Raw genomic sequence first — 23,704 nt, 5'->3', positions numbered from 1 at the left:
ATGTCAACTTGGAGTTATTCAAAGAGAAGAGAAAGAATTGTAGTCAAATTCCTGGAAAACATCAACATTTAAACTGTAGGCAAGCAGAGGAAGAGGAGCAAGAGAACCAAATGCCCAGGGAGCGAGGGTGAGAGCAAGAGAGGAGTGTTGTCTGGTTTGCCTTGAGAAAACATTCTTCCAAGGAGGAGCCCACATGTATGTGGTGCTGTTAAAATAGTGATCTTAATGAGCAGTGCTCAATGGCTAGAATGGTGAAAGCATCATCTGCATGTTATTTTTTTTCCAAATTTTTACTGCAACTCACAATGGAAAGTATCAAGATGAGGCATGTGTGCACTCATGCATATTTATCTGAAACAGATTTCTTAAAATAGTACCAATACTAACTACGCTCAATCCACTCCAATATATTCTACATAGTATGTTCAGTTTTTTAAAATATGCTGAATATGATACATTAAATTGATTACATGACTTACCTAATGTATCAAAACCTGGAAATCGAAAACCCCTGATTTGTATGGGCATGGAGGCTGGCTAGGATGATATTTAAGAGTTGGAGTGAAAATTAATTGTACTAGTGAGCAAAGTCTTTGATGAATGAGAGGGAATGAGTGGTCAGGTTGTAAAAATTGGTTTGGCCAAGGTGTGTGCTCGGTTTTTCCTCTAAGGTGACTCTGGCAGCACTAGTTGTCTTTAACTTCATTCAGAGCAGTTTTGTTCGATTGTATTATGACAGCTGTCCCGTCAGCATGCTTTTTAAAATAAATAAAACGTCCCCAACTTGGTGAATTTTGTGTAGCCATTTTAGAATTGAAGATGAAAGAGAAAAGCAACATTTTCACATATTATGCTTTGTTACTTCAAGAAAAGTAAAAATGCACCTGAAACACAAAGATTTGTGCCAAATATAGAGAAGGCACTCTGGTTGAAAGCAGTCCGTGTTATGCCATACGGCATGTAGCTGACATACTCAAAATATCCACATCGAGCTCTGAAAATCATTTGCACCAGCTTGGTTGTGTTAATCGATTTGATGTTTGGCTTCCACATAAATTGAGTGAAAAAAAACCTTCTTGACCATATTTCCACATGCAGTTCTCTACTTAAACATAACAAAAAGTTCCATTTTTAAAAGAAATTGTGACAGGCAATGAAGAGTGGATACTGTACAATAATGTGGAATGGAAGAGATTGTGGGTCAAGGAAAGTGAACACCCACCAACCATACACCAAAGACCAGTCTTCATCCAAAGAAGTTGATATTGTGTATATGGTGGGATTGGAAGTGAGTCCTCTACTATTAACTCTTTCCAAAAAACCAAACAATTCCAACAAGTACAGCTGCAAATTAGACCAACTGAAATTCTCTTAATGGAAAAAATTTCAGTTCTTTGGAAGACCATAAAAGGCACCTGGAACAACTAGTTCTTTGCTCAAAAAGATAAAGTTTTTGGAAGATGGAATTAAGAGTTGCCTAGAAAATGGCAGAAGGTAGTGGAACAAAACAGTGAATACATTGTTCAGTAAAAGTTCTTGGTGAAAATGAAAAATGTCTTTTATTTTTACTTTAAAACCAAATGAACCTTTTGGCCAACTCACTGGATGACAGCAACAAAGAGGGAACAAAGGGAACATTTTTTGCTGGAGGAATGGAAGTACAGTTTTGAAAGGATTCACACAGAGTTAAGTGAATGCTCTCCTTTTTTCTAATCTCCCTCCAGTAGATCTGTGAAGCATGTTCTCCTTGCTAAGGTTCTTAATGCAAGATCTAAGACCATGATCCCCCTCAAACCAAGCAGAATTCGGTCTGTACACATTTTTCTGGGAGCCGGCGTCTGACCAGAGTGCGTCAGTGTACTGTAGGGCTAGAGTGCAGGCAGTAGTGGGCTGTTGCCATGACTTAAAAAAAAAAAAAAAAAAAAAAGCACCTGGTCACAGCAGACTTTTGTAGTATTTTCTGGCAGAGTTTATCTTGTATCTGCCTTCACACTTTGAATTCATTTCTCATATTTTAAAATTGTAATCTATTTTCTTATTTTAGCAAGGAACTAGCTTCAGCTGAGCAAAATAAAAATCATATAAATATTGAGCTAAAAAGGAAGGAAGAGCAGTTGTCCAGCTATGAAGACAAATTGTTTGATGTCTGTGGCAGCCAGGATTTTGAAAGTGACTTGGACAGACTTAAAGAAGAAATTGAAAAATCGTCAAAACAACGAGGTAAGTTACGATCTTTACGTTATCAGGGCATTTTCATGTTTTTGAATTTTTGTTCACAGGTAGCTATTAAGGATGGGAGATTTAAAAACTTGCTGCTGGAGCCAGGTGGCTCAAGTTTCAGTTCTGGTTCTACAACCTACTTGCTTTATGACTTTGGACAGATTATTAAAACTTTTTATACTCCAGATTCATTACCTGAGGACATAATTGCCTCAGGATGTTGGGGAGGAGTAAATGAGATTATAGTGTCTGCACGTAACACTCTCTATAAGTTTTGTTATACTTTTTGTGTTACCAGAAAATATATAAATCTGAATGTATTGCGCCCTTGAGAAGATTTAAATGTCAGAATTTTTATTTCTTTCATAGTGTGTTTATAAAGCAAGAAGACTATCATGTATTTACAGAAAAGGATAGAAATATATTAAAACCATATTTTATGTGCATCTCACTGAGAATATATATATATATATATGTTTTTTAAATAGCCATGTTGGCCGGAGCTACAGCAGTTTATTCCCAATTCATTACTCAGCTGACGGATGAAAACCAGTCGTGTTGCCCTGTCTGTCAGAGAGGTTTTCAGACAGAAGCTGAATTACAAGAAGTCATCAGTGATTTGCAGTCCAAGCTGAGGCTTGCTCCAGATAAGCTCAAGTCGACAGAATCAGAGTTAAAGAAAAAAGAAAAGCGGCGTGATGAAATGCTGGGACTGGTGCCCATGAGGTGAGAATAGCAATTTCCCGTTACCGTGCCTGTATAGCAGCACTGTAAGAGATAACCTATCTACCTCCTAGCATAGGGTGGTATTCAGTAAGCAAGAGTTGAATGACTAGAGGTTAAAGTCGGGAATCTAAGCCGGAATGTTATTCTCGTGTTAATTTATGTGATAAGAAAGAATTGTTTTGTTTCAAAATAAGTTTGTTTCTTAAACTACTCACAGGATGGTGATACATTCTTTACTCTGTGTGAGTGTGTGTATGAGTTTCATTCCTGAGACTTGGGTTGAGGGCAGAAATTTTTAAATCTAAATTTTCAGACTATTCGCTGACGTGTCACTTTCTAAAACCAGCAGAAGAATTAAAGTACTGGAAAGCCCCCCCTTAAGAGACGAATTTTAAACTGTACTTATGTTTTTCTCATTTCCAGAAAGAATGAATTATAGATGATTTCTATTGTTTATTTTTCCCTCTCTTCTATAAGAAATCCAGATGATGGTCTATTTATAAATAAAATCAAGTCAGAAAGTATGTGAAGATTGCCTTGGTATTTCCCAGAACATAGAGCACAAAAATGGTCACAGAGACCAATAAGACATGACCTTCATGGAGCTGATGATCTTTGTAAGGAAAAAAGCTCTCAGAATTAGATGTAGAAAGTTAGACTTGATAAAGAACTTAATTGGTTCAAACAAATGCATTAGTTAGGAAGAAAGAAGCCAGTGGACTACAGAATTTTGAGGGAAGGAAGACTGTAAAGCATAGAAAAATAGATTTGACTCATTTAAGAGAAGGAAAGGGGAGAGGGAAATTAGACCAGTGTGTATAAAGGACAGGGAAGAGTGAGACATGTGCTGTAGTAGAAACATTATCTGGAGTTTGAGAACCTGTTTGTAGTGACTGATTCCCATAAGTAGGGAAGACAGAGCTGCATTATGTTCATTCCTAGTTACACCTCTGTCTTTTAGGTGATGGGGAGCCATCCTCAGGGATTTATTGAAAAATGTGTTTTAGGAAAATTAATCTAATGTTCAGTTCAAGTCAGTCGCCCAGTCATGTCCCTACCTTTGCATCCCCATAAATTGCAGCACGCCAGGCCTCCGTGTCCATCACCAACTCCTGGAGTTCACTCAAACTCATGTCCATTGAGTCGGTGATGCCATCCAACCATCTCATCCTCTGTCATCCCCTTCTCGTCCTGCCCCCAATCCCTCCCAGCATCAGAGTCTTTTCCAATGAGTCAACTCTTTGCATGAGGTGGCCAAAGTATTGGAGTTTTCAGCTTTAGCATCAGTCCTTCCAAAAAGAACAACCAGGCCTGATCTCCTTTAGAATGGACTGGTTGGATCTCCTTGTAGTCCAAGGGATTCTCAAGAGTCTTCTCCAACACCACAGTTCAAAAGCGTCAATTCTTAAGTGCTCAGCTTTCTTCACAGACCAACTCTCACATCCGTACATGACCACTGGAAAAACCATAGCCTTGACTAGATGGACCTTTGTTGGCAAAGTAATGTCTCTGCTTTTGAATATGCTATCTAGGTTGGCTATAACTTTCCTTCCAAGAAGTAAGTGTCTTTTCATTTCATGGCTGCAATCACCATCTACAATGATTTTGGAGCCCTCAAAAATAAAGTCTGCCACTGTTTCCACTGTTTCCCCATCTATTTCCTGTGACGTGATGGGACCAGATGCCATGATCTTCGTTTTCTGAATGTTGAGCTTTAAGCCAACTTTTTTACTCTCCTCTTTCACTTTCATCAAGAGGCTTTTTAGTTCCTTCACTTTCTGCCATAAGGGTGGTGTCATCTGCATATCTGAGGTTATTGATATTTCTCCCGGCAATCTTGATTCCAGCTTGTGCTTCTTCCAGCCCAGTGTTTCTCATGATCTACTCTGCATATAAGTTAAATAAGCAGGGTGACAATATACAGCCTTGACTTACTCCTTTTCCTATTTGGAACCAGTCTGTTGTTCCATGTCCAGTTCTAACTGTTACTTCCTGACCTGCATGTAGGCTTCTCAAGCGGCAGGTCAGGTGGTCTGGTATTCCCATCACTTTGAGAATTTTCCACAGTTTATTGTGATCCATGTAGTCAAAGGCTTTGGCATAGTCAGTAAAGCAGAAATAGATGTTTTTCTGGAACTCTCTTGCTTTTTCGATGATCCAGCAGATGTTGGCAATTTGATCTCTGGTTCCTCTGCCTTTTCTAAAACCAGCTTGAACATCTGGAAGTTCACGGTTCACATAATGCTGAAGCCTGGCTTTGAGAATTTTGAGCATTACTTTACTAGCGTGTGAGATGAGTGCAATTGTGCGGTAGTTTGAGCATTCTTTGGCATTGCCTTTCTTTGGGATTGGAATGAAAACTGACCTTTCCAGTCCTGTGGCCACCGCAGAGTTTTCCAAATTTGCTGGCATATTGAGTACAGCACTTTCACAGCATCATCTTTCAGGATTTGAAATAGCTCAACTGGAATTCCATCACCTCCACTAGCTTTGTCCCTAGTGAAGCTTTCTAAGGCCCACTTGACTTCACATTCCAGGATGTCTGGCTCTAGGTCAGTGATCACACTACTGTGATTATCTGGGTCATGAAGATCTTTTTTGTACAGTTCTTCTGTGTAGTCTTTACACCTCTTCTTAATATCTTCTGCTTCTGTTAGGTCCATACCATTTCTGTCCTTTATCGAGCCCATCTTTGCATGAAATGTTCTCTTGGTATCTCTAATTTTCTTGAAGAGATCCCTAGTCTTTCCCATTCTGCTGTTTTCCTCTATTTCTTTGCATTGATTGCTGAGGAAGGCTTTCTTATCTCTCCTTGCTATTCTTTGGAACTCTGCATTCAGATGCTTATATCTTTCCTTTTCTCCTTTGCTTTTCACTTCTCTTTTCACAGCTATTTGTAAAGCCTACATTGAATAGATTAAAGTGAGAAAAACTCTAAAAGCAAAAAATAAGGACGATATGTTGACTTGGAAAACTGAAGAGGAGTGCGAGGAAAAGGAGAAGGAAAGATGCAAGAAGATGTGCTTTGTGGTAGCCAGCCTGTAAGATGGTCCCCAGCGATCCTTGCCTCCTGGCATTCACATTCTTGCATGGTTGTCCCTCATGTTCCAGGATGGGTTCCAGGATGTGTAACCAGTAAAATACAACAGAAGTGATCACATGTTCCTTCGAGGATCAGATTATAGAAGACACTGTAGCTTCCTGCTCTCCTTTTCTTTCTCTTGGATCTGGGGGAAGCCAGCTGCTGTGTTGTGAGCAGCCCTTTGGAGGGACCCACTTGGTGAGGACCTGAGGCTTTTGAACAACCACATGAGTGAATGTACCATTTGGAAGCAGATTCTCCAGCAGTAATACCTTCAGATGACTGCAACTCACAGCTTGACTGCACCTTCAGTAACACACCCTGAGTCAAAAATACCCAGATAGTAGCTAATCCTCCTATCTGTGGGAAATAAGTGCTATTGTGTTTTAAGCTGCTAAGTTTTGGGGTGTTGTGTTATGTAGCGATAGATAACTAATATAATCATCAAGAATAAAAACCAGATCATTAGGGGCTACAGAGAGCATGTCGTATCGAGACAAAAGCAATAATTTGAGAATGAAATGGAATAAGGCAGGATCTTAAAAAGAAAGACATCAAGTGAAAGATAAAATTAGTAGTTGGTAGAAAGTACATGTAGTTCTGTGTTAAACTGATAAATTATGAAGAGCAGAAATTAACACTCAACACAGCTCCCCTTGTCAGAGTAAGGTATATATCTTAATCATTGTTGTGCCTCCATAATTCTTTGTGTTTTGTAAGTTTGGTAACTATTTGCTGAATGAATGAGAACTGTAGTAACTGTGTTTATAGCTGCATAACAAACCCCCCTCAGAACTTGGTACCTCACAACAGTGATTTATTATGATCTTCCATGGTTCTGTGGGATAATTTGGCTTAACTAAGTAGTTCTTATTTGGAGTATTTTCATGCAATTGCAGTCAGATATTGGCTGCAGTCATTTCAAGGCTCTACTGGCCTGGACATTCAGTATAGTTCACTCATATGGCTGGTGATGATGCTGACTGTTGGCTGGGAGCTCATCTGAGGCTCTGCTGGCTTGGGCATTCAGATGGTTCACTCATACGGTTGGCAGTGATGCTGACTGTTGGCCACAGGCTTACCTGGGCTGTCACGCAGAATGCCTTCATGAGGCTTCCACCTGTGTCTTGGGCTTTTGGAAGCATAGTGGCTAGATTACCACAGAAAGTATTCTAAGAGCAAATGTGTTAAGGCCTGGGCCCAGAAACTGTCATAGTGTTACTTCTGCTGTTTTTTATTGGTCATGCTGCTGCTGCTGCTAAGTCGCTTCAGTCATATTCGACTCTGTGCGACCCCATAGACAGCAGCCCATCAGGCTCCCCCGTCCCTGGGATTCTCCAGGCAAGAACACTGGAGTGGGTTGCCATTTCCTTCTCCAATGCATGAAAGTGAAAAGTGAAAGTGAAGTCGCTCAGTCACGTCCGACTCTAGTGACCCCATGGACTGCAGCCTACCAGGCTCCTCCGTCCAGGGGATTTTCTAAGCAAGAGTGCTGGAGTGGGGTGCCATTGCCTTCTCCTTCATTGGTCATAGTGTTACTGCTATTTTTTTACAGAGACCACATCTATGTGTGTGTATGCAGATGTAAAAATGGGGTTAAAATTTAATGGATGCCTATAGTTCTCCACAAAGATGACCCAGTCAAGTGAATGCTTGATTGTCATTAGGCTTTTGTAACTTTGTCACTTTTTAGGTAGTGGACACATAACTTAAGACAAACTTCTGGTCCATAACATCAAGAAATAATGTGAGCATGACTTATTCATAATCTAATACGTTCATATTTATTCAGGAAAGTTTTTCATTGCTCTGATATAAAAGATTACAGGGCTTTTGTCACCACAGATTGGTTGATTGGCTTTTCTTGGTCATAGTGTGGACTTAAAAAATCATTAAGTAATAACAGTGTAATAGCTAATGCTTGAGTTTCTAGTTTATTACAAGATTCTCATTAGAAATCAGTTTAATTTATCATACTAATTTGATTTTGATTAAGAATTTAAAACTTTTCTGAAATAAGCTTAATAGCTTTTTATTTTTCAGATTAAATACAAGTGTTGTTGTTTCCGAGGTATTAACAAAAACAGGTTTGGGGCCAGTACCTGCCACGGGGGTGATAACTCATCAGCTAGAGTAGTAGTAGTAAAGTGGGTTCAACAGCTTTTGTACCATAAACCCATGTAGCATTTGACTGAGTGGTTTCCTTCCTTCCTTCCTCTTTTCTTCCATCCTTCATTTTTTTAATGTTTAAAGTTTTTTTTTTTTTTTAAGTTTTAAACTTTTAAAACTTTTTATTCTGTAATTTTACACTTAAAGAAAATTTACAAAGATAGTACAGAGAGTTCACATATATCCTTCACTCTGTTTCTCCTGATGTTCACAATTTATGTTACCATAATATGGCTATCAAAATCAAGAAATTAACTTTGGTATAATTCTATTAAACTACAAACCACATTTGAGATTTAGCAGTCTTTCTGTTAATATTCCTTTTCTATTTCAGGATCCAACTTAGGATCTCCACAATGCATGTATTATGCTTGTTACTAATATTTGTCCTTAGGCTCTTGTGTGGTCTACCATAGTTCTTTGTCTTTCATGATCTTGACACTTCTGATGAGTATGGTCTGGTAATTTGTAAAATATCTTTCTATTTGTCAGACAGCATGGTAAAATTGTTGCTATGAAGATCTCTCAATAGGTAATAAAATCAGTGGACAAAGGTTTGAGGAAAAACAGAATGTTTACATTGTCTTCAGTGTATTTCTCCTAGATATTTATTGATTACATAGAGAAAAATAGTAACTTTACAGTGGATAAATCTGGCTGACACTGTCTTTTCTAAGTAAGAGTAACATACTGACATCATGTGCCCACTAAAGATGCCCTGAGAAGGATACAACATCACTTCTATGGTATTCTTGCCAAAAAATATGTAACCTCCATTTCCTTATGAAGAAACGTTACATTGCTTATTTTTAATTGTGTTTTCTGTGAAGGCAAAGCATAATTGATTTGAAGGAGAAGGAAATACCAGAATTAAGAAACAAACTGCAGAATGTGAACAGAGACATACAGCGCCTCAAGAATGACATAGAAGAACAGGAAACACTCTTGGGTGCAATTATACCAGAGGAAGAAAGTGCTAAAGTGTGTCTGACAGATGTTACAATTATGGAGAGGCTCCAGGTACAGTTACTGCAGTTTAACGCAGAATAAAACTTGTTTCATGGTGGTTTGAAAATGACGTGTGAGTGTTTCAGTAGCTAGTTTTCAGGTACAGATTGTGTTTAGAGTTCCGTATTCTGAATTTCAGGTAGTTTTAGGGAGTAACTGCTTAACTTACATTTCTGAGTTTAGTTCTTTTTATCTATAAGTTAGGAGAATTATGTTTATTTTTCTTTTTTAGTCTGCTTCCTTTAATTTGCATCCTCAGTTGGGTCTGACTCATTGTGGCCTCATGGACTGTAGCACACCAGGTTCCTCTCTCCATGGGAATTTTTTCAGGCAAGAATACTGGAGTGGATTGCCATTTCCTTCTCCACAGATCTTCCCGACCCAGGGATCAGACCCACGTCTCTTGTTTCCTGCATTGGCAGGCAGATTCTTTACCACTGAGCCACCTGGGAAGGTGCCTTTATTTTCATCATTTAAATTAACTTAAGCATAAAATTAAGAGACTAGAGAGCTCTTCAAGAAAATTAGAGATATCAAGGGAACATTTCATGCAAAGATGGGCACAATAATGGACAGAAATGGTGTGGACCTAACAGAAGCAGAAGATATTAAGAAGAGGTGTCAAGAACACACAGAAGAAGTATACAAAAAAGATCTTCATGACCCAGATAATGAAAATGGTATGATCACTCACCTAGAGCCAGACATCCTGGAATGTGAAGTCAAGTGGGCCTTAGAAAGCTTCACTAGGGACAAAGCTAGTGGAGGTGATGGAATTCCAGTTGAGCTATTTCAAATCCTAAAAGATGATTCTGTGAAAGTGCTGCATTTAATATGCCAACAAATTGGGAAAACTCAGCAGTGGCCACAGGACTGGGAAAGATCAGTTTTCATTCCAATCCCAAGGAAAGGCAATGCCAAAGAATGCTCAAACTACTGCACAATTGCACTCATCTCACCTGCTAGCAAAGTCATGCTCAAGATTCTCCAAGCCAGGCTTCAACAGTATCTGAACCCTGTACTTCAAGATGTTCAAGCTGGATTTAGAAAAGGCAAAGGAACCAGAGATCAAATTGCCAGCATCCGTTGGATCATCGAAAAAGCAAGAGAATTCCAGAAAAACATCTATTTCTGCTTTATTGATTACACCAAAGCCTTTGACTGTGTGGATCACAACAAACTGTGGAAAATTCTGAAAGAGATGGGAATACCAGACCATCTTACCTGCCTTCTGAGAAATCTGTATGCAGGTCAAGAAGCAACAGTTAGAATCGGCCATTGAACAATGGACTGGTTCCAAATTGGGAAAGGAGTACGTCAAGGTTGTATACTGTCACCCTGTTATTTAACATATGCAGATTACATCATGAGAAATTCCGGGCTCTATGAAGCACAAGCTGGAATCAAGATTGCCAGGAGAAATATCAATAACCTCAGATAAGCATATGACACCACGCTTATGGCAGAAAGTGAAGAAGAACTAAAGAGCCTCTTGATGAAAGTGAAAGAGGAGAGTGAAAAAGCTGGCTTAAAACTCAACATACAAAAAACTAAGATCATGACATCTGGTCCCATCACTTCATGGCTAATAGATGGAGAAGCAGTGAGAGACCTTATTTTCTTGGGCTCCAAAATCACTGCAGATGGTGACTGCAGCCTGAAATTAAAAGACGCTTGCTGCTTGGAAGAAAAGCTATGGCCGACCTAGACAGCATATTCAAAAGCAGAGATGTTACGTTGCTGACAAAGGTCTGTATAGTCAAAGCTGTAGTTTTTCCAGTAATCATGTATGAATGCAAGAGTTGAACTATAAAGAAAGCTGAGTGCCGAGGAATTGATGCTTTTGAACTGTGGTGTTGGAGAAGACTCTTGAGAGTCCCTTGGACTGCAAGGAGATCAAACCAGTCAGTCTTAAAGGAAGTCAGTCCTGAATATTTATTGGAAGGACTGATGCTGAAGCCAAAACTCCAGTACTTTGGCCACCTGATGTGAATAACTGATTCACTGGAAAAGACCCTGATGCTGGGGAAGATTGAAGGCAGGAGAAGAGGGGGACGACAGAGGATGAGATGATTGGATGGCATCACCGACTCAATGGACATGAGTTTGAGCAAGCTCCAGGTATTAGCGGTGGACAGGGAAGCCTGGCGTGCTGCAGTCCATGGAGTCGCAGAGTTGGATACGACTGAGCAACTGAACTGACTGACTGAAGCATAAAAATAATTTCATTTTTATTGTATTAAAATTTGTTAAAATTACGTCTGAGAACAGTTACAAATTAGATTTTTAAAATAATTAAAAGCAGTTAATTTTTAAAGATTTTGAATACTGATAATGCCATAAATTTCCTAAAGGAAATAACTTTTATTTATTCTTAAGATGGAACTAAAAGATGTTGAAAGAAAAATTGCACAGCAAGCAGCTAAACTCCAAGGACTAGATTTGGATCGAAGTGTTCAGCAAGTAAACCAGGAAAAACAAGAAAAACAACACAAATTAGATACAGGTAATAGAGTGTGTTTCTTTATAAAGACTTCAACATTCCAAGCATATGGTTTTTACCACTAATTTTATAACTATTATGTGGACAAGGAACAGTCTTCCAGTCAATGGTATAGTCACTTTCTTTTCTCAAAAGCATCACTTCTTTGTTTCCTTTGTGTCCAGAACAGACTTTGAATAATAGGAACTTTTAAATAATTAGTAATAGATGGAAAGTAAAAGTCGCTCAGTCATGTCCAGCTCTTTGTGACCACATGGACTATACAGTCCATGGATTTCTCCAGGCCAGAATACTGGAGTGGGTAGCCTTTCCCTTCTCCAGGGGATCTTCCCAACCCAGCGATTGAACCCAGGTCTCCTGCATTGCAGGCGGATTCTTTACCAGCTGAGCCACAAGGAAACCCCAAATAATAGATAAGCTGTTCTCTTTCTCAGTCATACCTGTCCTGTGAGCTCACGCATGGCTGTTGGGGCAGCAGGCGGGTTTGGGAGCTGGATAAATTGTTCTGGCATTTTTCTTGCAATGGGTGGAACCCACAGAAACTCAGCCTTTGTGAATGCCACAGACCTATAAACGGGAAAGATGTTACTTGTAGTATTTTCTGTGCCCTTCCACTAATCACTGTATGGATGTGTTCTCATGCAGTTTCTAGTAAGATAGAATTGAACCGTAAGCTTATACAGGACCAGCAGGAACAGATTCAACACCTAAAAAGCACAACAAATGAACTTAAATCAGAGAAACTTCAGATATCCACTAATTTACAACGTCGTCAGCAGCTAGAGGAACAGACTGTGGAATTATCCACTGAAGTTCAGTCCTTACACAGAGAAATAAAGGTAAAAGCATTCATATATATTTGTTTTTTAAAATTAGTTCAGATATATGAAATGCTCTTTTTGGGACAATGGCCAAAATATGGTTATTGTGAGAATCAAATCAAAATGGTATACAGAACTTGTACTAATAGGAAAAGACTTCTGGGAGAAGATTTACTGGCCATAATAAGAAAGAACTGGCTGCCTGGTTAAGTAGTAAACTTCCTATTACTGGGGGTGGTCTGGTGGTGGCTGCTAACTCCATATAAGGATTCCTACTTGTACTGGAGATTTGTCTTATCTAAAAATCCCACATGGATGGCAGCTACTGCCTCTCAGACATAGCACTCTTTTTTGATTCCAGATGTAATTTCAGCGTACTTCCCACTACAATCAGCAGGCACTGAGTTGACACATGGAATGGAACCTAATTGGCATCCCTCATCTAGTTTAATCAAACCTAAGTAAAAAGTGAAAGTGAGAGTCGCTTGGTCATGTCCAACTCTTGGCGATCCCACGGACTCTACAGTCCATGGAATTCTCCAGGCCAGAATACTGGAGTAGGTAGCTGTTCCCTTCTCCAGGGTATCTTCCCAACCCAGGGATCGAAGCCAGATCTCCTGTGTTGCAGGTGGATTCTTTACCAGCTGAACCACCAGGGAAGCCCCCAATCAAACCTAAGACTCAGCCAATTAAATTTTTGAACAGTTTTATAAAAAATAGTCTTATCTAGGTTTATAACCATGCACATTCAGTAAGAACTAAGTATATTACTGAATCAGTTGTTACTATAAATGTTTCTTAAGTAGTTTTAGATTACAGAATATCAGAGGCTTAGAGGATCGTATAAATAGTAGTACTACCTTTTTTATTTTTTATAAAAAATAAACATTGTGACATGTAAACTATTGTATCTCGATTTTGCATTCAGTGTATCATTTTGATAAATGTGACAAAATTTCCTTCTTATAGAAAAAGAAGTTGAGACTTCCAGATATCCCATGATTTGTCCAAGTTCATACAGTTAGAAGGAGACAGAGTTAATTTACTGGTATATATCTTATGATATGTAAGACATTTGACTTCCTACCATACCTAACCACTTCCTAATATAAAATATACCACAACTGAACTAATTCTGAACAATTGTTTCTACCTTTATGAATTCACTAGGTACTTCAGGATCTTTTGAGGATCAGGGTTTTGAACAATGGTTATATTATGCTATAGAGATGTTGCAAGGCCAAATGATGTGGTCTTCTGATTAACAGTTTTTTGAAAACCCCTTTCTTTCCAAAATAAGTCAGGACACACCTACATCAATGTACTAGTATGGTTTAAAATTACCATAAAATATCTACTTAGCTTCAGCAAGCTAAGCTTAATGTCAAAAGTTCCTTTATGATCATATTTCCATCTGTGAAAGAAAGAACTGAACTGAAAGAGCTTTCCTGTTCTTCAGTTACACAGAGCTGATATGGACCCCTACAAACTCAGGAAAATGTGTACCTGAAGCCACATGCTCATAACTGGAAGCACATAGCATAGATTAAGAATCAAGTCAGTGATCTAAAAATAAATGATACAAATGAACTTACAAAACAGAAGGAGACTCACAGACTTAGAGAAAGAACGTATGGTTGCCGGGCTGGGGAGGGATGAGGGAAAGGGATAATTAGAGAGTTTGGGATATACATGTACACACCACTGTATTTAAAATGGATTACCAGCAAGGACCTACTGTGTAGCACACAGAACTCTGCTCAGTGTTATATGGCAGCCTGGATAGGAGAGGAGTTTGGGGGAGAATGGATACATGTACATGTATGGCTCAGTCCCTTCCCTGTTCATCTGAAACTGTCACAGCATTGTTAATTGGCTATACCCCAAGACAAAATTAAAATTTTGAAAAGAAAAAAAGAAGTCAGTATAGCATATATACTTGCTGGACACAGTATAGCATAGTAGCTAAAAGAGTGACTCTGGAGTTGAATGAGATTTGAATCCTGGCTCCTTCGTTTACTGGTTTAGGGGACCCTGGACAAATCATTTCTGTGCTCATCTGAAATTTAGCATGAAAATAATGGTACTTTTCTCATAGGGTTGTTGAAAGGAGCAAATGAATGATTTAATCTTTTAAATGATTTTTAAAGCCTGGTACATAGAAAGTGGTTTTATTATAACTATGAAGTGTGAAATATGATAATGTAATGCTATTATATAAGGTCTTATATTTTTTATATCTTTAGGATGCTAAAGAGCAGCTAAGCCCTTTGGAAACAACACTGGAAAAATTTCAGCAGGAGAAAGAAGAATTAATCAACAAAAAAAATACAAGCCACAGAATAGCACAAGATAAAGTAAGATTTTGTTTATTATATATTTATCAAAAACATTTTTTTTTTTAATTATTATATTAAAAGCACCAAGTTGGACACTGATATTTCACATGAAATTAAAAGCATGATAAAATGATATTTGTGACATAATCTTTTTTAAATAAGGATTAATTGTAAATTATTTTACTTTTTTGGTATTATTTTGCTTCTTGATTTAAACTATTAATAGAAGTTTGAGAATTGAGAGCTTTTAATCTAATCCCATAGGTAATAAAGGGAGGTCATAAAATTTGATTTGAGATAAAATGTGTCAGTGATGGAAACTGGAACCCAGCGTTTCTAACTTCCAGGCCCATGTTTCACTGTATGCTCCTGTTAAGTTTTTGTTACCTTAATATAAGATATTCCTTGGAAATAAATCTTCCTAAATGCCTACGCCCAATATTTAATAAACATTTTTCTACAGATAAATGAAATCAAAGAGAAGGTTAAAAATATTCACAGTTACATGAAAGACATTGAGAATTATATTCAAGATGGAAAAGATGACTATAAGAAGGTAATTGAAACTACTTAATTGAATATAATTTAAAATGATTTGTTTATATTTTTATTTCTTATACTTAAATTTTCTTTTTTGTAGCAAAAAGAAACTGAACTTAATAAAGTAATAGCTCAACTAAGTGAATGCGATAAACACAAAGAAAAGATTAATAAGGAAATGGGAATCATGAGACAAGATATTGATACACAGAAGGTAGGTCCTTTTTTTGCTGATGATTTATGGTGGTTTTTATACCAGTAACATTCTTACCTTTTTATTTTTTACTCTTCAATACTTGCATTGAGTAGATATGAAAACAGTAGGGAAAAGCAATTCTTATGTATATTTTATAAAAATATGTTTCTCTTTTACGTTATTAAGAGACAAAGCAAATTTTCCTGTGGCATGATAAAAAGAGACATTTTCATTTGTAAAAGGAAATTTAAAAAAAGTATACTTAGTGTAACTTAAGTTATTGTGATTTTTTTGAGCATAACATTTTTTTTCTGATTGTATTCTTTTTTTTATTGAACTATATTTGGATTACAATGTTGTGTCAGTTACTGCTGTACAGTGACGTGACTCAGTTATGTATTACATACACACTTTTTCATATTCTTGTCCATTATGGTTTATCACAGGATATCGATGTAGTTCCCTGTGCTGTACAGTAGGCCTTTGTTGTTTATCCATTCTCTGTATACCAGTTTGCATCTGCTAATCCCAACTCCCAGTCCCCAGCCTCTCTCACATCCCTCCCCCTTGGCAACCACTAGTCTTTCTGTGTCCATGATTCTGTTTCATGTGTGTGCATGCATGCTCAATCATGTCTGATTCTTTGTGACCCCATGGAATGTAGCCCACCAGGCTCCTCTGTCCATGGGATTTCTCAGGCAAGAATACTGGAGTGGGTTACCATTTCCTTCTCCAGGGGATTTTCCTGACTCAGGGATTGAACCCGCGTCTCTTGCATCTCCTGTAGTGGCAGGCGGATTCTTTATCACTGTGCCACCATAGGTTCATTTGTATCATATTTTAGATTCTCTATATAAACGATATCATATGGTATTTGTCTTTGTTTTTCTGACTTCAGGTAGTGTAATCTTTAGTGGCATCCGTGTTGCTGCAGATAGTTATTTTCATTCTTTTTAATGGCTGAGCAATACTCCATATGTATGTACACATCTTTATTCATCTGTCAGTGGACGTTTAGGTTACTTCCATGGCTTGGCTATTGTGAATAGTGCTGCTGTGAAGGTGGGGCTGCATGTATCTTTTTGAATTATAATTTCATCGGGATGTATGCCCACGAGTGGGATTGCTGGTTCATATGGTAATTGTTTTCAATTTTTTGAGGAACCTCCATACCATTTTTCCACAGTGGCTGCACCAATTTATAGTCCCACCAACAGTGTAGGAGGGTTCCCTGAGAAAAGCAATTCTAATAACATCGTGATTTCTTCTTTCCTTTTTTGTTTTCAGTAAGAGACTTCCTTGGTAAAAATTTAAACATAAAAACATAAAAGTCTCCCTCCCCTGCTGACAATTGTCAGTCTCACTTCTCTATGTTATTCTTAAATGTTGTAAGTAGACTATATTGTTTTTCATTTGATTCCTTTATTTGCTTTCTCTATTAAAGAAGTTAATTTCTACTGTATAATTAAAATCACATTGAGAAAATAATTTTCAACATGTCTTATATGAACATAATGGTTAATATCCTTAAAAACTATACCATTTCTCTGTTTTTGCTGTTTTGAACAAAATTTGATGTTTGAATGCTTTAAACACTTGGTTATAAATAATGGTTAAAATCTCTTTAAAGATTAGCCATATCTACAGATTCTCTGGCCATAGTGCCAGGAATGTTAATATGAGTATCAGTTCAGTTCAGTCGCTCAGTCGTGTCCGACTCTTTGTGACCCAATGAACCACAGCATGCCAGGCCTCCCTGTCCATTACCAACTCCCAGAGTTTACCCAAACTCATGTTCATTGAGTCGGTGATGCCATCCAACCATCTCATCCTCTGTCGTCTCCTTCTCCTCCTGCCCTCAATCTTTCCCAGCATCAGGGTCTTTTCAAATGAGTCAGACCTTCGCATCAGGTGGCCAAAGTATTGGAGTTTCAGCTTCAGCATCAGTCCTTCCCATATGAGTATCAGTCAGAGGTAAATCGAATCTCTGCTATCTAATAAATGCTATATAAATTCATGTTGCATATATAATAGTTACCATTAGCTTATTATGAGTGTTTTCTATTTAAGATCACAATCTATAAATAAAGTCCATACAACTATATAGAGATAATTAAGATAATACCAGTCTGTGACCCTTTTCAAGTTGATGGTCTAAATTTAGTAGATCTGACTACATTAGTTTACTTTTATAACCTACCTTGTTTTAGAAGTTGTTTACTAATTATTTACATAAAGCAATGCTAAGTAATAATGAGAAAATGAAACAGTGTAGAAATAAGGATAAGAAGAAGGCAGTGAAGCAGGAGAGTACTAAGTATATAAAATGTAGGCCATGAAATCTGATATGCTTGCTGAAGATCTCAGTAGTCACATGAAAAGAGAAAGTCATAATTAAGATTCACATTGTCTCAAAACTAAAAACAAACCAGTTTCTTGGACTGAGACCAGAGAAAAATGTCTCTGTAGGCATTCATGGAAAGAAAGGAAGACACTGTATAGATTAATGGAAACCAGGTCTTCAACAAACTTCATGAGGCCTTTTTTTTTTTTACAGTGTGTTTCAGTACCTTTATTATCCCCTGAGGAAGGTTCTGTAGAAGGTGGTATGCTTGGAGCCTAAAATAAACGTTAGAGTGTTTGGAGAGCAAAAGTTAGCTATCAGTTCATTTCAGTTCAGTCGCCCACTCTTTGCGACCCCATGAATCGCAGCACACCAGGCCTCCCTGTCCATCACCAACTCCCGGAGTTCACCCAAACCCACGTCCATCGAGTCGGTGATGCCATCCAGCCATCTCATCCTCTGTCGTCCCCTTTTCCTCCTGCCCCTAGTCCCTCCCAGCATCAGAGTCTTTTCCAATGCGTCAACTCTTCACATGAGGTGGCCAAAGTACTGGAGTTAGCTATAGGCACCTATCAAAATCACATGGGTTTTCCCCACTCCTAAGTATATAACCAAGAACTTAAAATATATATTTGCAAGCTGCTGCCACTGCTGCTAAGTCACTTCAGTCATGTCTGACTCTATGCAACCCCATAGACAACAGCCCACCAGGCTCCCCCGTCCCTGAGATTCTCCAGGCAAGAACACTGGAGAGGGTTGCCTTCCCTCTCCAATGCATGAACGGAAAAGTGAAAGTGAAGTCGCTCAGTCGTGTCTGACTCTTAGCGACCCCATGGACTGCAGCCTACCAGGCTTCTCGTCCATGGGATTTTCTAGGCGAGAGTACTAGAGTGGGTTGCCATTGCCCGCTCCAATATATTTGCATAAAATATGGAAAACAGCCCAAAGTGGTTATCACCTGATGAATGGATGAACAGAATGTGGTATATTCATATATATTTGCCAGGAATCTCCAGAGAAACAGAACCAATAAGAGACTGATAAATACAGATAAAGATATAGACAAAGATAGTTATCGTAAGGAATTAACTCAAGTGATTGTGGAGGCTGAGAATTCCCAAGATTTGTGGTTGGCAAGCTGGAGACCTAGGAGAGTTGATGGTGTAGTTCTGGCCTGAGAACTAGGAGAGCTAAAATACTCTCTCGATCCAAGAAGAGCCAAGGTTTCACCTTAAATATGAAGACAGGAAAAAAAAACACCATCCCAGCTCATACAGTCAGGCAGGATGATTGTTCAGGTCTTTAGTTGACTGGATATGGCCCATCCACATTAGGAAGGGCAGTCTGCTTTATTCCGTCTACCAATTTAAATTTTAATCTCACCCAGAATCATAGACAGAATAATGTTTGACCATGTCTAGGCACCCTGTGGTGTCAAGTTAACATATAAAATTAACCGTCACGGAATATTAGTGAAGTCACTCAGTTGTGTCCGACTCTTTGTGACCCCATGGACTGTAGCCTACCAGGCTCCTTTGTCCATGGGATTTTCCAGGCAATAGTACTGGAGTGGATTGCCATTTCCTTCTCCAGGTTATCTTCCCGACCCAGGGATCGAACCCAGGTCTTCCGCATTGTAGACAGACGCTTTACCGTCTGAGCTACCAGGGAAGTCCTCATGGAATATTACTCAACTATTAAAAGTAAGGAAATAATAGATGCTCTAATCTGGACAAACCTTGAAAGCATTATGCTTGAATGAAAGAAGTCAGTCACAAAAGACCATATTGTATGATTCTATTAACATGAAATGTATAGAATAGGCAAATCATAGAGGCAGAAAACAGATTAGTGTTGCTTGGGAAGGAGAGAAAAGGGAATAGAGAGTGACTACTAATGGGTGTGGAGTTTGGGGGGGGCAATAAAATGTGCTGGAATTAGCACTTTATGAATACACCAAAACCACTGAATTGTACACTTTAAAGTGGCAAATTTTATGGTATATGAATTACACCTCAATTAAAAAAAATAAATCACCTGGGTTATTGAAAATACACATCTGTCTCCATTCCACATCAATAAATCAGAACCTCTGGGGCATGGGCAGAGGCATGTATTGTTAAAGGTCCTCAGGGGTTCCGATGTATCCCATTAACTATATATCAGTTCCTGAGTCAGAGCACTGTATAGCTTTCAGGAAATTGCTCTATAAGTGACATTTTCCCCAACTAGACTTTTGGTGAATTTTGGAATGTAGTTTATTCAGCATATGACTCTATCACAGGTACCTGTAATGCAGCTAATTTTCATGTTTCCTTTAGGTGGCAAACCGCATGCATTAACTACTCTCTGAACTGAGTGATTGGGATTACTATCAAACAGTTGAAGAACCTAACAGCATATTTATGTACTTAAGCCCTGTTAATTTACTCCACAGAATTTAAAAATTTGGAAGTTTAATAATCTTCCTCATTTTTCAGATGAAGGAAACTGGAGGTGACCTGACTTGCCAAAGGTCATAAAAGTAACAGAGTCGAGCTTGACCCTACATTGTCAAATTGCTAGTATAATGGAAAAACAGTTTTATGACTGCATCTAGTTTTCTCTGATACTTTATCTCCTTCCTCTGATATTTTATATTTTGAAGACTGTAACTGGAATTTTTACTGCTTAAAGTACAGCACAGATTGGACCCAAAAAATATTTCACTAGCTTATTGAGCTAAGCACTGTATTTAGTACTTTTTATATACAATAACTATTTTAATATTCAAAGTAATTCTCTTGACAGGTGGTATTATTATCCCTATGTTACAAGTAAACTGAGGCTCAGAGAATTTAAACTAGTTTGCCCGAGTCATCCTGTTTGAAAGTTGCAATGCTGAGATCTGAGCCTAGGTATACCTGACTTCAAAGCCTATATACTCTTTAACTACTGTGCTGTATACTGTCTTCCTGAATGAAAAAGCAATCAGAAGCTGACCTGAAAGAAAGAAATCTCTAGCTTTCTGGTGACCGTGCAGGCTAACAGACCAGGAACATTATTTCACGCAAAAAATCAGTCTCACCTAAGAATGTGATAGCCCTTCAGAGAATCCTTTCAGGTATTCATGAAAGCAAATTCCTTTGTTCTGTTAGATAAAAGCAAGCAATGCCACATTCTTTTGTTCCTAATAAGGAAGAAGTATAAGCATAGTCCCCCATGGAAGAATCTTAGGAAGTCATAGCAGCTGTGGTGGTACATTAGGTTGCCTTGGCAACAAAAGGTAGTTTACAACTGTATCATTTTCGTCGTCTCTAGCTTATAATGATGCCTTTAATAGATATGTATAATTTACATTATTAGTTCTAGGAAGACTGAAAGGAGCCTTAATGAAGTTTAAAAAAAAAAAAAACCAGCAAAACTTGGAATAGTGATTTATAGATGGGCAGGATTGGATGTGAACATTAAGCATGTGAGAGAAGTGGCTTCCCTTCTGATCTCCCACTTCCCAAAACCGTGGTGACTCTGGTGTCATTACTTTGGCAACAAAATGTTATCAAAGATCTGCCTCCTCCCCTCACCCCCACTTCCCTCCACACTGAGTTTTTCTCAGGTTGCTGTAGAAGGGTCTTCTTTGAAAAGGCCTGACTCCAAACTTAAGGTAAATTTTTTATATTCAGGCTCTTTTGGGCCAAGCCACCATTTTTTTGCAGGAAGACTTTTTCTCCCTAAGCTGCAAAGAGTCAACTTATAAATTGTATTCTGTTCGTCTCTTGACAACATAGTCCATTATAATCACCAGGGAAACTACTGAAATAATTGTGGTGCTGCTGCCACCAGATGATTTAATGGTTGCTTTTTAAGGACAAAACTACTCAACAAGAACAGCTAAATTTAAAGTTTTTCAGTTCAATTCAGTGGCCAGAAAAAAATGTCTTCAAGTATATAGACATACTATTTTTGTGAAATTTCTTACTGCCTTGTCAGCTTGAAGGTAAAGGTCTTATCCAACATACAGTATATAATGGTCTTGGCACATGTTAGTAGACAAATACAACTAGGGAAAAAAAGTGGGGAGTCTTGATAGTAGTCTTACTCTCTTGTATCTCTTAGATCAGTGGGCTCCATTTTGAGGTTCTGAGGAAAGATGATCCTATGGGGCCTAGGTATGAAATACTGAAAATCTAGTTGTAGCGTTTTCTCTCATCATTTAAATGTCTGTTTTGTGTGTATATGGGCCTTCCAGATTTGTCTAGGCCTGGAGGTCCCTTTACACTGGCTTCTCCCTCTGCCGAGTTACATGTGAGTCTAAGGCAGAATTAGACTCATTAGACTCAGAATTCATAGCAGGTAACTGCCTGTTGCTAGTTACCTGCTATGAATCACATGTTGGTAACTTGATTGTTTTTGTTAATGAATTTAATATTTACATTTAGATACAAGAAAGGTGGCTACAGGATAACCTTACTTTAAGAAAAAGAAATGAAGAACTAAAAGAAGTTGAAGAAGAAAGAAAACAACATTTGAAGGAAATGGGTCAAATGCAGGTTTTACAAATGAAAAAGTGCGTTTTTAAAAATATTTAGTTTAAATAAAGGTCCTTATTATTGACATGTGAAATATATTCAATGCATTTTTTTTTTTTTTTAAAGAATTTAAACCTGTGGCCAAAGTGTCCTTTCAAACTTGAAAGAAGGTGGGCACTTGCATACAAATACGTTTAATGGCTTTATAAACCAAATTACTGAAGAAGTAGTAACACAGAATTTATAGTCACATTGTAAGTATGCAGTGATAGCCAGTATTAAAAATACCTAATTCACAGACTTTAGCAAGCCTGCTTCACAAGTTAATGATAGAAAGACTATCTGGCCTCTGAACCCTGCCTGGGTCAGTGCTTACGCATTCTGTAATTGCTAGTGGAGCTACAGCCAGTTCTTTGTCCTTGGTGACCCATTGTACATGGTCCCGGGTATAATTATGTGCCAGCCAGAGCATTTGATTAATTAGATTCTTCTTTCATCTGGTTTGTTGATACTTACTATAGTTGCTATCTTCCTGCTACAGCAGAAAAGATTTTATTCTTGGTTTCTTTGCCTTAGGAATTCTGTAGGAAGCTGGTTGATGCTGAGGCATTAGTCTGGTGTTAAAGGTTGTACTAGCCAGAGTTTTTGGTCCCACCTCAGCTGGTTAGATATACTCATTCATTCAGCCATTCCTTATGGAATTTTCATTTTTCTTCTTGACTTCACAAAGAAATCTGGATCAAAGAATGCTTATGTTTTTCTGAAAGATATAATAAATTGAAATTTAATTTAGTTATTAAAACCTAACAAATAGTTACTCCTGTGTTATTGTAAGTTCTCTTGGTTTGGCCATTTTCAATCTCATATATCAAGGAAATAAGACTTAACTAGAAGAGCTCTTTATCTTTCAGCCTGTTTGTTTTTTATGCATTAGGACACTGAGACCCAGAAAAAAAAGATAATAGGAAATTAGAATGAAAGCCAGGAACATGACCCAGATATCCTAGCTTCCAGGCTGCACTATTTAACATTGTAATGTTGGTGCTCTTGGTGCCAAGTTGGGCGGGGGGAAAGCTTATAGAAAAAGCCTTTAAATGAAACCGTATATTCCTTGCTACTAAAGACCAAAATCAGATATTTTTATAATTCCTTCTGTAATTGGCACGTAAAAGTGCTTTTCACATTCATTCAGACTGCTAAGCACAACTGCTCTTTTTCAAACCTGTCTTCAACCAGGACACAACAGCA

At 38.0% G+C, this 23,704-nt stretch overlaps 1 protein-coding gene across 1 annotated transcript in view; it reads left to right on the top strand.

Annotated features, from left to right (window-relative positions):
- Positions 1 to 23,704, top strand: part of RAD50 (RAD50 double strand break repair protein) — a 107,606-nt gene that overhangs the window by 57,094 nt on the left and 26,808 nt on the right. Inside the window, exons 12-20 of the mRNA XM_005888364.3 lie at positions 2,045 to 2,220; positions 2,709 to 2,946; positions 9,028 to 9,217; positions 11,585 to 11,711; positions 12,354 to 12,547; positions 14,776 to 14,886; positions 15,332 to 15,424; positions 15,509 to 15,622; positions 22,367 to 22,494. Coding sequence (XP_005888426.2) covers positions 2,045 to 2,220; positions 2,709 to 2,946; positions 9,028 to 9,217; positions 11,585 to 11,711; positions 12,354 to 12,547; positions 14,776 to 14,886; positions 15,332 to 15,424; positions 15,509 to 15,622; positions 22,367 to 22,494 — 1,371 coding nt within the window. The remainder of the gene's footprint in view (positions 1 to 2,044; positions 2,221 to 2,708; positions 2,947 to 9,027; positions 9,218 to 11,584; positions 11,712 to 12,353; positions 12,548 to 14,775; positions 14,887 to 15,331; positions 15,425 to 15,508; positions 15,623 to 22,366; positions 22,495 to 23,704) is intronic.

This window comes from Bos mutus, chromosome 7 (genome assembly GCF_027580195.1).
Source record: "Bos mutus isolate GX-2022 chromosome 7, NWIPB_WYAK_1.1, whole genome shotgun sequence".
In the NCBI taxonomy this organism is placed as follows: domain Eukaryota; kingdom Metazoa; phylum Chordata; class Mammalia; order Artiodactyla; family Bovidae; genus Bos; species Bos mutus.
Note: the sequence above shows the minus strand (reverse complement) of the source record. Positions and strands in the feature narration are given on the sequence as shown.